Source organism: Jaculus jaculus, chromosome 3, assembly GCF_020740685.1.
Source record: "Jaculus jaculus isolate mJacJac1 chromosome 3, mJacJac1.mat.Y.cur, whole genome shotgun sequence".
Lineage (NCBI taxonomy): Eukaryota > Metazoa > Chordata > Mammalia > Rodentia > Dipodidae > Jaculus > Jaculus jaculus.
Window position 1 is genome coordinate 123,770,264 of NC_059104.1, and position 14,823 is coordinate 123,785,086.

Genomic DNA, 14,823 nt, shown 5'->3' on the forward strand with positions numbered 1-14,823 from the left:
AAGGATTAGGGAGTAAGTACTGGAAAAAGAAGGGATCCAGTTCCTGATTACACAGACCCTATCAGGGTTCTTCCTGTGAAGTTCTCTTCCTTATGAGATTTTTAGCCACCACATACACCCTGAAGGCTTCCCCCATGTCTTTCATTCATCTTTTTCCATGTGCCACCAAGTCCTGAGTTGCACAGTCTCTCCCATCAGTCTTCTTTCCTTTCCTTCAATGCTACTGTCACTTAAGACTAAAGATTATCTGAGGGAGAGATGGTCTCATGGTCCTCAATGGAAAGCAGAATAGTCCCTCACCTCTGCTCCCACCAGTGTTAGTTTGCAGTGGATGCTGGCATGGACAGCTATTTGAATCAGTTAATGTTGTCTTCTCTGATACAGGAAGCAGAGTAGCAGCACAGGGTCAGGGGCTGATGTTTTTCATTCTTGTTCCAACTCTTATTTACAGGCAAGAATTCTGAGGCTTACAGAAATGAAACTTGCCCCTTGTTATAAGAATAATCCATCCAGAAAGCTCAACTAACTATTCATGCTTTATCAAGGTATATAATATTACTATCAAGAAGTACAAATAATCTATCGTAGATAGAGTGGTTTCTAAGAGTCATCTCTTCATTCTTCACTTGTCAGACACAATTTACTTAACAATATAAAGAGAAGCCAGCATGGTAGCTGATTTTAATTTATTGTGAATACAATGGGCCTAACAGTGTAGTGATACATTTATTCATAGTTTGCAGATACCCGACTATGCACTTATATCCTAGGCCTTAATCATACACTGAGAGTGCTAAATTGATTAAAAACATGTACACATGCATACTTGTTGAACATTGAACATGTAGTGAGAGTAAATTACATGCCAACTGTTCTCATATATGTTACATCATTTAATATTAATAGTACATGAATGCATTATTTACTGGAGCCATCCACATTTTCCTAGAGGAAACTTTAGCTACTAGAGGTCCACTAACTTGCCCAGTATCACATGGCTAAGAAGTAGAATAACTGAGATATACATATAAACACATTTGACCTAAATGTCCACACTTTTGAACATATTCCCTGTGGCTTCTTTTGTGACCAGGATTATTATAAAGCTGTGGCTATGTCTGGCAAAATTAATTTTCTACAAATTAATGAGACTGATACCAATATGCACTGCATGCTGGTTTTGTAACATTATTGTTAAAGTCCCATATGCTTTCCCAGAATAATCTATCTCAACATGTATAACATTTACAGATTTCTAAAATACTTATGCTTTTGTAAGACTGTCTGGAAGCCAGAAACAATGTCAAAGATGTAAATGACAAGTCCAGAATATAAAGTGGTTGTAAGACCAAAGCAGAACTTTTAGAGCCTTGATTTTTTTTAAAATATAATTGTAGAGAATTTGATTTCAAATGCTAAAAATAGACAAAGTGAACAAGGCTGATGAGACCCTGAGTTATGACACACTGAAGGCCAATCCCTAGTAACTTCCATATAGTCTTATGACCTGACAGGCAAACGGCCTCACAGGATAGGATAGTAGCAGACATAGAAGAGGTTCTAGGAGTCATAAAATGATCATGCCAATTCATGCTATGCACATGTATAATCAAACAGTCTCTTCTTCAGAACTACACTTAGAATCATGAAACTCAACTAGATCAGGAAAGCTGCAAAGCAAACCACAAGCACACAACTATCTCACTAAAAACATGTGGTCTGAGTAGTAATAAAATTCTAAAATTTTAACCATGTGATCTAGGATAATGCATTATACTAGAAGTCAATGACCTTGAACCACATCTTGCCCGAATTTCTAGGAATACAGGTTAACCAGCTGGCTAAATTTAAGCTAACTACTAACATACCAGAGCCCTGTCTTCCAAGGATTTCAGTAGATGCTAAATGAGCCAATACTGGAACACACTAGCATGATTCCAGCACTGAGTAAGGTCATGCATTGGGCTAAAGCCATTTCCCAGCTTCCCTAATGCCAAGGAAGATGTGGCACACAGCCAGAAAGCATCCAGGAGTCTACCTAACAATGACATCTAAGAATGGAAGGAGATGAGCCAGTCCTTTCAATTAAAATTCACTGTTTCCTTGGAACAGAGGAAAGTAATAAGCTAACACAGTAAATTACTGCTGTGGAAATCACACCCAAATAGAAGAAATAAAGGAGAAATTTACAGCCTTAATCAATCTCTTTTTTAATCCAGAAACACAACTTCATCATCTGTTTTATTTACATGACTCCATCACCCTCCTGAATAGTTCTCAGTAATTCCCAACAGCAGCTCCCCCTGCAGCTGAGCAGAAGGGGTGCACTGGTTCTATAGAAACACCAGACCTCCTCCCCCTCTTTTCTGAGAGGTAAGAGACCCTGGGAGCACAACTTCTGGGATTCCCAGCACATTGTGCCAGGCAGAACCTCTGCCATGTCCATCCCCAGCCACAGTTACATTCCTGTAAGTTTTTATCATTCAGCCTCCACTGCACGCTCCTCACTTCCTCTCATCTGAAGTCTCCATCTTACTCTAATTATGAAGAGCTAGCACCTTGAAATCCTTTTCCTAGTAATCCTACTAGTGGAAAAATCCAAGTCCATTTATCATAGATAGAATGAAACACCTGCCGATGGTTAAGCAGCAGCATTTCCTTTGGAATGTGCACTTGTTTAGGGTCAGATGTTTCCCTATTGCTGATGGTGGTATGATTTTCCACTCAGCCCAAGTCAAGTCTCCAACCTTCCACAATCCTATAATGTAACCCAAACATGCTGCTGATCTATGAACCCAGGAAGGCACTGGCAGTTCCCTGGGGCATGGAAACTTTCAGAACACCCTCTCCCAAGATGCCATGGACTCTGAGAGCCTTTGTATCAACATGGCTACAGGACTGCTAACTGCGCTTACTCCAGGAATGAAACAATCATACAATTATCCATCAAAAGTTTAACATTAAGCAGGAATGGGATTTGAAGCTGCTTAAGTTTTTTAAGGGAATAAGCCCTAAAATTCTCAAAATAATCTCTTTATGCTGTTTTGTGGAGAAAGCTTCCCAATGCAGACTCCAGATGAGAAGTTTGTTGCCAGCTAAACCCTCCTCAAATACTAAGAGAAAAAGATAATTTCATACACATTTATGATGTTTGAAGTTTCGTTATTATATGGTTCCCTTTTTCTCCACTAAATTTGGTTTTAAGTATTCATAGGGCCTTGAAAAAAAGGAACCTGGAGTTAGAGGGAAATGACAGGTAGCATTGAATTCTTTTTCTTTATTTTATTTTAATTTATAATAATAATAACATTCAACAAATATCTTCAAAAGTTATTAATATGATCAAGTTTCTATGGCCTGTCATTTGTTTTGCACAAGATATTTTTCAAATGTTCATATGGAACAGTGTGATATGCAGCATCACACAGACTCTAGTCCGGGTCTATTTGGGGAGATTTTCCCCTTATGGGACTTTTACTTGACAATGTCTGGAGTTATTCTCCTTAAAACAAGTGGGGGAATTGGTAGGTTCTAATGACATAGAAGAGGCCAGGGATGCTGCTAAATATCTTAAGATGCATAAAACTTCTCCCCTCATCAAAGACTCATCTCACACAACATGTCAATAGTATTAGGCTGAGGCACTGAAATGGTACTTGATGATTGGTAACTGCAATAAGTGGCAAGACAAAGGCAGGCCCTAGGAAGGACAGTACAGAGAAGGATAGTATAGAGATACCCCTTTGCCCTGGTTCACTTGGAGCACATTTACTGGGATGCAAGGTCACTGCTGACTTTAAATTACCACATGATAAGTCTGCATGGGCTCCATTTGTTCTCCTGGATTTGTTGGATTAAATGAACACAATTTAATGTTCTATAGGACAAGGCTTCCTTTCATGGCAGGACAGAGGAGCAAGGGTGATTTATGGTTCCATACATACTCGTTTGACACATTATCTGCTTTGTGCTCAGGACTTATGAATATCAACACATCATCCAGCTGCCATTCCTACCAACTCAAGAGAATTCAGCTTTCCTCTTGGAAGACTCACACATCCAGAAAAAAAAGGATGAGAGACAATAACAACAAGATCCCATAGTGTTCCCTCTGAAGAAAAATTCCTATTATTTGTACTCTTGTCTCTCATTTTTTGTTTCCCCTTCAAATCCCTGTTATTCTACACAAGGTAAGATTTCCTAGAAAAGATGATTTTTCTAAGTAGATTATCCTTACACATCTGTGCATAAGCACAGGCTTTAGATCTCCTCATATAGCAAATTATTTTTAAACCAGTCTTTAATTCTTGCATGCTACAATGTTATATAAAATCAAATAGTACTTGTCTATGTATTGAAGTAGGTCTAAACTCCATGTAGTAATACATTCATTCTGCAATTTTAGAATGAATACACATCTATCCTCCATCCAAACATTATGTAACACTGATTTCTTTTTTTTTTTTTTAAATCAACTAGAACATGTAGGAGTCTGTGTGATGTTTTGCTTATACAGAGAATTAAAGAGACCCAATTTTCATTTTTATCCATTCCATAAAGCAAGGACATGAAGGATGATTTAAGGGTCATGTGAGAGAATGGTTGGAATTCATATTTGATTATCCGAAGCTAGTATTTCAGGGCAGGAGAGTTGGGATAATTTATAAAGCTGGCTTTCTTGTCCTTAGGGATGCATCTTAGCACCTTGCCATCTTCAGGCTCCTCAGGGGACCAACTTCAGCTTCACCTGGGATCTTGTTAGAAACACAAACTGCCAGGTTCCTCCACAGGAATCGATCTAATAGGCTACCAGGTGATTATCAAGCTGAGGCATGACTGAATATCTCTCTTACCTCTCTCATTAATGCTAAGACTTACCTGTTATCTCTTACATTATAATTAAGACAAGATGCTGTTATTTAGAGCTTATTAAAAATACCTAGGATCATCTAATACTTTAATAAGCCATGCCTAGACCCAAAAGAATTAGTACTTTACAGTAAAATCTGAGTCATTCCCATGGGAGACACAATTTTTACAGGTTCCTTCCCCTAAAATGACCTGTGTATGGGGTCGAAGTGGGGAAAAGTACTTCACTTAGGTTTATACCAGAGAGCTGAGCTTTATCACTCCTCAAATGCAGCTGTAATGCCAGTGAACAGAGCAAGTGTCAGAGATCAGGGGCAGACACAGCAATTTCAGAAAGGAACTTGGAAAGTCCAAGCCCTTATAATGAACCATGGAATGGTGTGGATTAAGGAAAGTCCCTGTTTCTTAGATGCACACTACCCACACAGAACATACCAACCCTGAGCCTATGTTTAGTGAAGGAGAAGTAAGAGAGCAGTATCTTCTTCCCCTCCAAAATAATCTCTTAAGAATTAGATGCCTCAGAAGGATGATTTAAAATAAAAACCCCAGATTCTTGGAAATTTAAATATTATCAAACCCCAAACAAAAGAGACATTTTGGAAGTCCTAGTAACTTATAAAACTAGATATTTATGAATCTTCTATAATTACTTTTCTAATGATGTTATTCCTCTAAAACCAGCTGAAGTACCTCTGGGTAGCTTTGAGGTTGGCTTTTCTAGTTTGTGGTTAGGTAATTTAGGGTGGTATGGCCTTAGATATTCTAGTTTGCATTCCATGGGTGGTGTGAGCAGCCTCCTGTATTTGCACAACAGTCTCTTCTTCAGGACTCTCATCAAGGCTGTGAGGCACCTCAATTACCCACCCAGGTTTTCATGTTACCCAGACTAGAGTTCAACAGTTCATATTTTGAATGTTTTCTTACAGTTACCTTTTACCATGTATGATGACCTTTCTTTTCCATGGGGCTAAATTTCCTTATTGCAGAAACCATCTTCTGTCATATTACCCTCTCTGACACCAGAATCAGAGACAAAGAGTGTTAAATGTAGTTCATAAAACTGAATGGAAGATCCCCATGCTCCAGACCAACCAGCAAAGCAAGGCATTGCTGCCTTGCAGGCATTCCTTCCAGGAGACAGCAGAGTCCCCATGGGAACTGCTCATAGCAGCGAGGAACATGGAACTGGAAAAATAGTAGCTAATGGTTCCCCAGGGCTCTGCTGAATGCTGGCATGTCATTCCTGTGCTAAGTAGTGTGGATACAGAAGTTATGACTAAAGCAAATGTTCTGAAGCTGTAAAAGAGCTCCCCACTCTTATCCCCAGCTCAGTCTGGATGAAAGTGAGTAGCCAGCTTACATTTCTCTACACATCCTGGAAGGAAGCAGAATTCCTGTTCCTCTAAAGAGGCTTAAACACTAGCCTGTTTACCACATATGGACACATCTCCTAAAGCATGCTCTAGCCAGCAAGGATGCTATGTTTGAGACACCTCAATTATGGGGCCTAGAATTAATCAAGAGTTCTATGTATTGGTGAAAAAAAAATCTCATAGCATAAAAGCTTTAATTTTTCTTAAGTTGTAAGAACTACTGAAGAAAGTCCAAAGACTACTTATTGTACATGATTCTAAATTTTATAGGGAAAATGTAAAAGGAGTCTTTTGGTCCATCAGAAATTTTTCTGAATTATTGAGTCAGGGACATCTGTTATAAACTGCAAGTTGTAGACTGTAAATATCAACATAATCTGGATTTTCATTAATAATTTTAATCTCTATTTTTGATATATCACATTTCTAGAACAAAATAGAGAAAGAGAAAAGAATAAGGGTTGGCTTATTAGACCCAACATTTCAGTTACAAGCATAATCTTATTAAATACATTTCATTGATGAATTAATTTCATTATAGAAAAAATGTTACTTATATGTAACCATTTCACATGTGTGACTTTAAGAATAGAAAGACATGCCAAAAAGTTAGACATCCTTTAAGAGAGGTGCTCTGTCTTTGTCACTTTCCATGATACCTAGAGAAACATACTTAACAAGAAGAGCCTGGTCTTGGTATTGTATTAATGCATCTGGGAATGTACCTCAGCAGACATGTATTTGGAATGTATAAATTCATAGACCTGAGCCCCAGCACCACAAAAGAAGAAAAATGAAAACTGGTAAAAGATCATCCTGAGTGATATCAGTAATACTCAAAGCCTCAAACACAAAAGCTTCTTCATGCAGAGTAGAGGTGAACACAGAAATCCACAGATGGCAAAGTAACCAAGAACAAGCAACTAGTGTGTCCTGATAGCTAAACATGACATACAGAACCATACCTTGAAGGCTCCTTATGGAACAAGAGGCAGAAAAAATATATGAGCGGGAGAATGGGAAGTGGGACTACAGAATGCTATCTTAAAGCATGCTTTCTTTACTTCCTCCCTACAAATGTGACAATGTGACTCAAGCTTCCTGATCCTGCCATGCTTTCTCTGCCATGATAAATATTCTCCTCAAATCTTTAAGTTTAAATAACCATGTTCCTTCCACAAGCTGCTTCTGGTCATGTATTTTGTTTCAGTGACAAGAAAGTAACTGATATAATAAATTACCTTATTATTAGTAGCTACTTATTATTAATAAATCAGTGAGTTAAATGTAAATAAATGAATAAACAAATAAGGAATGGAAGGAAAAGTGTTTCAGTAGAAGGGGAAAGGAAAATAGAGAGGATAATTGAGCAGAGTGAGATCAAAATGCAATATATATATGCATGAGAGAATCAAAAATAAATAAATTTACTTTTAGAAACAAAACAAAGCTACTAAAATAACTTATAATAATTAATGATTATAGAGATCTGGAGTTTACCAACAGCCTCAACAGACATCATGATACTCATTCTCCATCGATGGTAACTGAGGAGTGAAAAACATCATGTTTCTAGATTAGAAACTGATATCCAAAGAAATTACATGATCTGCTTGCCATTAATGTAAATCAGATGGCTATCAACATTTAAAGGATGAATTCACCATCCCAGGCATTGTAGTAAGCATTTTACATGAAGACTGCTAAGTAACAATCTGTTCTGAATTGCAGATAGGGTCAAAATTATATATTCTGAACACCAGAGAAGGTCAGAGCTGTGTGTTTCAAGTAAAATGTCCTCCATGGATGCATATGTTTGAAATACTGGCCCCTAGCTGAGGACACTGTTAGGAAGATGGAGGAAGTCTTAGGAAGTAAAGCTTTGCTGGAGGAACTGGGTGAGGGGCTCAGGAGCTTGATGCCTGATGGACTGGCTGTGTCAGTTAATTTCTCATTGCTATGACAAAATACAGGACCAGAAGCAACTTAGGGAAGGACAGGCCATTTCCATTTATAGTTCCAGAAGGTAGAATCCATCAGGTATTGGCAGGGAAAGCCAGACAGGAACAGGAAGCCAGTGCTCCTTCAGCAGGGGGAAAATATAGAAGGATGAATGCTGCTGCCCATCTTGGTTTCTCCTTTATATTCTGTCTGGAATAATAACACCCACAGTAAAGTAGGTCTTACTATATTAGTTAACCTAATTTAGAAAATCTCTCCCAGATAGTACAGAGATATTGGTTTCCATGGTGATTTTAAATCCTATCAAGCTGTCAACAAGAGATTACCAACACTCTGGTTGGCCCCTGCTTCCTTTTGGCACCCTGCTTCCTGTGTATGGATTCAATGTGAGCAGCTGCCTCCAGTTTCTGTTGCCATGACTTTCCTTTCTGTACCTTGATGGAGTGTATTTCTTATAAATATATGTTGAAATAAACCCTTTCCTTCCTTAAACTACTTTCTGTCAGGTATTTCTTCACAACAATGAAAAGGTAACTAATATAGTTAGTATCTTGCACAAGGTCACAAAGCTAGGATTACCTGATTTAGTGTGTGTTCTATATTGTGACTCATATAATTTGACAACTATGAAATACATAGCAAAAATTTGAATCCCAGGATTTCTAACCATAATTGTCGCTTCTTCCATGAAGCCCTCCCTGATTAGAGCTCTTGCCAACACCATGTGGAGTGAATCTCCTTGCTATAGCCAACTGTTACATTCATTTTTGAGATCAAAAGTATTTATTAACTATTCTGTTACTTTCATATTAATTTGGGACCTTGAAAGGTTCAAAACACTTTTTTCTTAGTTATGTACACTGTGTATACAGTCATGTTGGTACCATCATTAGCCTCGTCCCTGTCCTCCCCCTCCACAGAGACCTTCCTCATTGGGGAATATGGATCATGCATTATGAGGATAGCCATCAGTTATGGGTAAGAGGCAAAGTCTCTGTGCATAATGACCCAACATGTGGCTTTAACATTCTTTCCATGTCCCCACCCCTTTCTGCCAATTTCCCTGAGCCATGTTGGGCTCATTTCAGGTCTGCTTCAGTGATAAGGTCTTGGGAGCCGCTGCAAAGAATTTTTTTTTCAAGGTAGGGTCTCACTCGGGTCCAGGCTGACCTGGAATTAACTCTGTAGTCTCAGGGTGGCCTTGAACTCATGATGATCCTCCTACCTCTGCCTCCCGAGTGCTGGGATTAAAGGCGTGCGCCACCACTCCCGGCCAAGAATTTTTTTTTTCCTGATTTTTTGAGGTCCACTTACTCTATAGTCCAAGCTGACCTGAAATTCACTATGTAGTCTCAGGGTAGCCTTGAACTCACTGTGCTCCTAATACCTCTGCCTCCTGCTTGTTTGCTGGGACTAAAGGCATGCACTACAACACCCATTTTCAAAACACATCCTCAGTTTATGGTATCATTTGTTATATTTTATAATACAACACATAGACACACTAAATGCTTAATAATTGAATAAACAAAATGTACCATTTTCTTATTATGTGTTGAAAACTAAGTCATGCTCTGGATTTATTTTAGACAATGAGACAAATAAGATGGCACAAATTCCTGGAACTAATGTTTCATACAAGCCTACAGCAGAGATAGAAAATATGAATAAGGAAACTCTTATTATGCAATGTAAGCCAAATTGTAACAATACACGGCTCTCTGAAAATTCATGTCAAACTTTTAAGAGTTATATGAAAGATAGTTTTGGTTATTTCATTATACACAATGTATAAATCTATTTTAAGTTCTTCACATTAAGCCCACATTCATATCTGGGATAGCCATTCTTTATCTTTTCCTCTAAGCAGAGGAAAATGCACTTGAAACTGTCCCTCCACAATGCCATTTAAATCAAATACAGGTTGCCAGACCACCACTAATGACTCAAGTGGCAACAGGATCAAGATGGAAGACATAATACCTAACTGAGGAATGTCTGATTCCTCTCAGTTGGACTATGAAGTAATCTCTGCCATTGGGATTATTTACTGAGATTATCTTTTTTCCTTGTCCTCTGCTCACTCTCTCTCATTCTCCTCCTGCTCTGACTGTTCTGTTTGTAAAGTGTTTGAATTCCTTATTCTATCTCCACATTTGATAGAGCTACATTATAACACAGAGTGAACCAGAAGGGGCTTTCCTATATTGTACCCCGGTTTGTGCTTCAGGTACAGGTGGACATTCCTCACTTAGTGGGGTTCTTAGAGACTGGCTCAGGCCCCTGATCCCTGAGTTCTCTAGTTTTAGCACAAATGATCACAGGTAGACACTGCCAGCTGGTTGCCACCCTTTTGTCTTATAATAAAGCACAAATCAAATACTGATTCAATACTGTTAGAATATATGTGCCTGCTTAATAAAATGACAGACTCAAAATTAGGTAAACATTATTTTTTTAATTCTGCATTACTTTCAAATCTGGTAATGGGAATTTGATGTATTTTTATTTTTTTAGAGATAGCAAGAGCTTGGGGTCGGGGGAGAAAGAATTGGCATGTCAGGGCCTCAGTCACTGTAATTGAACTCCAGATGCTTTCCCTACATAGTGGGCATGTGCAACCTTGTGCTTGACTCACCTTTGAGCATCTGGCTTAAGTGGCATCTGAGGAGTTGAACATTGGTCCTTAGGCTTCTCAGGCAAAGCACCTCAACCACTAAGCTACCTCTCTAGCCTGATATTTTAATATTTACAAAGTGTGTGCTGGTTTCAATGTAAAATTCCCCTACAGGGTCTTGTGTTTGAACACTTAATTCCTAGCTAGTGGAAGGAAGTTTGTGAAAACATCCAAAAATGTGGAACCTAAATGGAATAACTGGGACACTGGGGTTGCATTTGAGGTTTCACAGTTCAGCACCGTTTGCTGTTTTCTCTCTCCTTCCTACCTGCTAGTGGGACTACAGCTTCCCCTTACACCTGGCCACTACTTCCCCTGATTATACCTCTCTCATCTGGAACTATACACAAAATTAAAGCCTTTTTCCTTCCATAAGTTGCTTTTTGTAGGTGATTGTCCTTGCAATATTGTGATAGGTGATATAAAGTGCATGTGGTCAGTAGAACCCTTCTCCTTTAACAAATGAAGGCAGGAGGAATAATTATTAACTTTACCAGTAGTTCATCAGTAAGGCTAACTACATCCCCAATAAATGTTATCCTGTCCTAACTCATGGCCGCTATCAATTTATCTGCCCAGGGCCACATACATTCATATTATTATAAGCTTCAGTTCATTAGAGCCCTATTCATCACACTTTCCCTAACTATCTGACTCCTCTTTTCAGGTCAAAAGTGGCAAATCATATGAAAGCAGTAAAGCTCTGTAGTGACCAGAATTTTCCAGCATGTATCCTTGTCAAGATGGATTCAGTGTAACACCAAATCTGCCCTTAGACCAGTGGGCTCTTGGATACTCAATAAATTAAACTTTTATTATAGCACATAGAAATTAAAGTTTGGCTTATTTTAAGATTTAGACAGTTGAAGTTCTTTTGAACATTGTTACTTCATTAATGGACAGCATAGGAACCATCAGTGGCTTAGAGTTAAGACTTTATGAGGGTTATTTATAGAAAGTTGGAGTGAGACCAGGCAAGGAACAAGTTCCTAGAATTTAAAAAGCCAGGTCACCAAAAGAACCCAACACCAGCCAAGTGACTTACTCCCAAGAAGGAGAAAGGGAAGGGACAGCTGGTGATCCTAGTGATCTAGCAACCACATTTTATGAGGAGTAAAGCAAATCTAAGGCTTTCACTTCAGAGTCAGATGGAATTAAAATATCCCTCACAGGTACATGGAACACTCCACTTCACAGAAATTTTCTCCAAAAATTAAGATTCTATTCTCGTACAACAAAATAAATAAGTCAGTGAAACAAGAGCCAAGTAAGCAACCCAGGAGCCAGACTGCCAAGTTGTAAGACCCTGCAAGTATTCTCTTACCTGTTTTTGTATTGATGGCAAAAAAGTTCTGAGGATTTCCACTTGTAATCCTGTATGTCAGCTTCTCATTGGAACTGGAGTCAGGATCCTCAGCCTGGATTTGAATGACAGATACATCCTTGGGAGAATTTTCCATGACAACAGGATAATAAATAGGTTCTGAGGTCAAAGGGGCATTGTCATTCACATCTTCAACTTCTATGTAGATCTCAATGGTAGAATACAGAGGGACAACACCTCGGTCTGTGGCATACACGGTTAACCAGTATGACCCTGTAGTCTCTCGATCCAGAATATCTGCAGCAGTGATGACACCTAGGAGAAAGCAGAGGAATCATGAAGCTTCAGCAAGTGGACACATTAACTAAATTAGATCACATTCCTGAGGGCTGTGCATATCATCTTGGCATATAGGAAATGATGAACAGAAAAATAATATAAGAATAAAATAATAAAACTCTCTTTATACAAGGAAATGCAAATGTTGCATTAGAATGAAGGTAACAAATAATAGAATTTAAAGAAAGAAGAGAATGGTTAAGAACACAGTATGGCATATTTATTGACAGAAAGAATAAAGATCTTATAAACTTGGTGGAGATATGACTATCTTGATATTAACATGGTAGATAAGGTATTGGGCCTGGAGACACAGCTGGATATGTATACATCCATGTGTGTGCAGCTTGTCATTCATCATGGTTTCTATTGTGAAATGTGCACAGAGCAATCAAAGCCATGGAAATATTGTTAGGAAACTGGAAGCTCTGTAAGTCTGTGGGTGGAAATTGACAGGAAACAAGGCTCTATCTAAACTGGAGCAAAATGTAGGAAGGTGTGAGCTGGGATGATGGACACAGGTCACAAAAAGTGTTCACACATGAACATGAGACAAATTTGGAGTGAGACCTGTCAGCCCATTTATACACACTTATATACATCCATTGGACCCAGTGTTGGACACCAGAGAAGCCAATATGACAAGGGCCTAGTCTTCCTGTCTGTGGGAAAAGTGGATCTCAAATCAGACCTGTGTTGAGGAGATGATGGCATTGCTCACAGCTAGCAGGGCTCTGTTGCATCTGGATTGGAGCCATATAACAGGAAGTAACATATAAGAGGAAGTGAAGAATCTACTACCATAATGTCAAGAGAAACAACATTCACTAAGGATCCAAATATGCAGGATTTCGTAGAATATCAACTTCTGCATATAATTCTAGTTTATTGATGGTGTCAGCAAGATGGCATCTTGCCAAAGGTCCCTTGTCTGATTGTTGAAGAAATCCTGCTTGAATGGCTAGAATTCTGCAGTTCCAAATCTATGATCCAGTATTTGGTACTTATTTGACTCTGATGAGGTGTTTAGTATAAGCATACAAAGCTTGTTCCCATCTCTGGTGATCATAAAATGTATGACAAGAATGGCAAAATGTTTACAGTGCATGAGAGACTGAGGACATGTTACATCTATGTGAATCAGTTATACAATAGCATAACCTTGGCAGACATAACCACACCCCACACCTAATGTAGCAGAGGCCAAGTGAACGTTACATCTATGTGAGTGAGAATACCATTTGACAATAGTAATAGCACCCCAAGCAGGGGACAACTGGAGATCGGAAGTTTGAGATTGACTATCATATTTGCTGTTTTCCCCTCTTCTCTTCTTGCAGAATGCAGCATTATATTTGTACCTTGCCAGTAAGACACAATTCATGCAAGTACCAGGTCTTTGGTGAGAGCACAAAGTAAGCCATTGAAAGGAGAATATAACTTAATAAATAAGAAAATCAGAAGAGTCAGGTCAGCCTTGGTCGTCATGCTGCTTGAGCACCTGCTGTGCATGTACATGTCCGCATACACAGAAGCACATGCACACTCACAGGCATATTTGCATTCACAGCATCACTCTGTCATCCCCAGAAGTCATTTAATTCTCTTTTCTTCAACCTGTCAAATTAGAAGCTGCTATATACCAGGCTTTGGACCTTGAGTGATTGTGAGAAGTCCTTGGATGAAAGACATGCAGAATCAGATGCATTCCCAGAAAATTAGAATTACCTCTTATTAAAATAAAATGTGAACACAACTATATTTACTCAGTAACTGTAACTATAAATAAGTATCTTGGAACACGGTCTCCAGGCATCAATTCTATGACAAATTTTGAGGAAAAAAAATTAAACTATTCCAAAATACATGACGAGATTCACTTAAGTCTCCACAGTGATGGCCAGTGAGAACAGACAACCATCTTCTAGGCTCTCAAAACTAATGATGAGCTACAGCTACAAATGAAGTTCTCATGACCTTTGAGGGTAACCAAAGTTTATTATTATCACATGTCATAAACATTTTAGTGTTATGATAACTACCATGAATACTTCATTACTTGTTTTGAAAAGTAGGAATTAGATATATTCTAAAGTGTATGCACTTAAGATAATGTTTTTTCCTATGATTAAGATTGGGTTTTTGAGTTTTTTATGTATATGTACATATGGTATGCGTATGTATATGTGTGTTCAAATGTGTGTGTTCACTATTCCAAAGAACAGATTGAAAAGAGGATCTATTCTTTATTGGATTATCTTTTTCTCTTTATCAAA

The 14,823-nt window shown here is 38.4% G+C and overlaps 1 protein-coding gene across 7 annotated transcripts in view; it reads right to left on the minus strand.

Moving 5' to 3' along the window:
* The window catches only part of Fat3 (FAT atypical cadherin 3), a 658,782-nt gene that overhangs the window by 355,407 nt on the left and 288,552 nt on the right, over positions 1-14,823 (minus strand). For all 7 annotated transcript variants that reach the window (XM_045144958.1, XM_045144957.1, XM_045144960.1 and 4 more), the window contains exon 3: positions 12,209-12,523. In XM_045144958.1, coding sequence (XP_045000893.1) covers positions 12,209-12,523 — 315 coding nt within the window. The remainder of the gene's footprint in view (positions 1-12,208; positions 12,524-14,823) is intronic.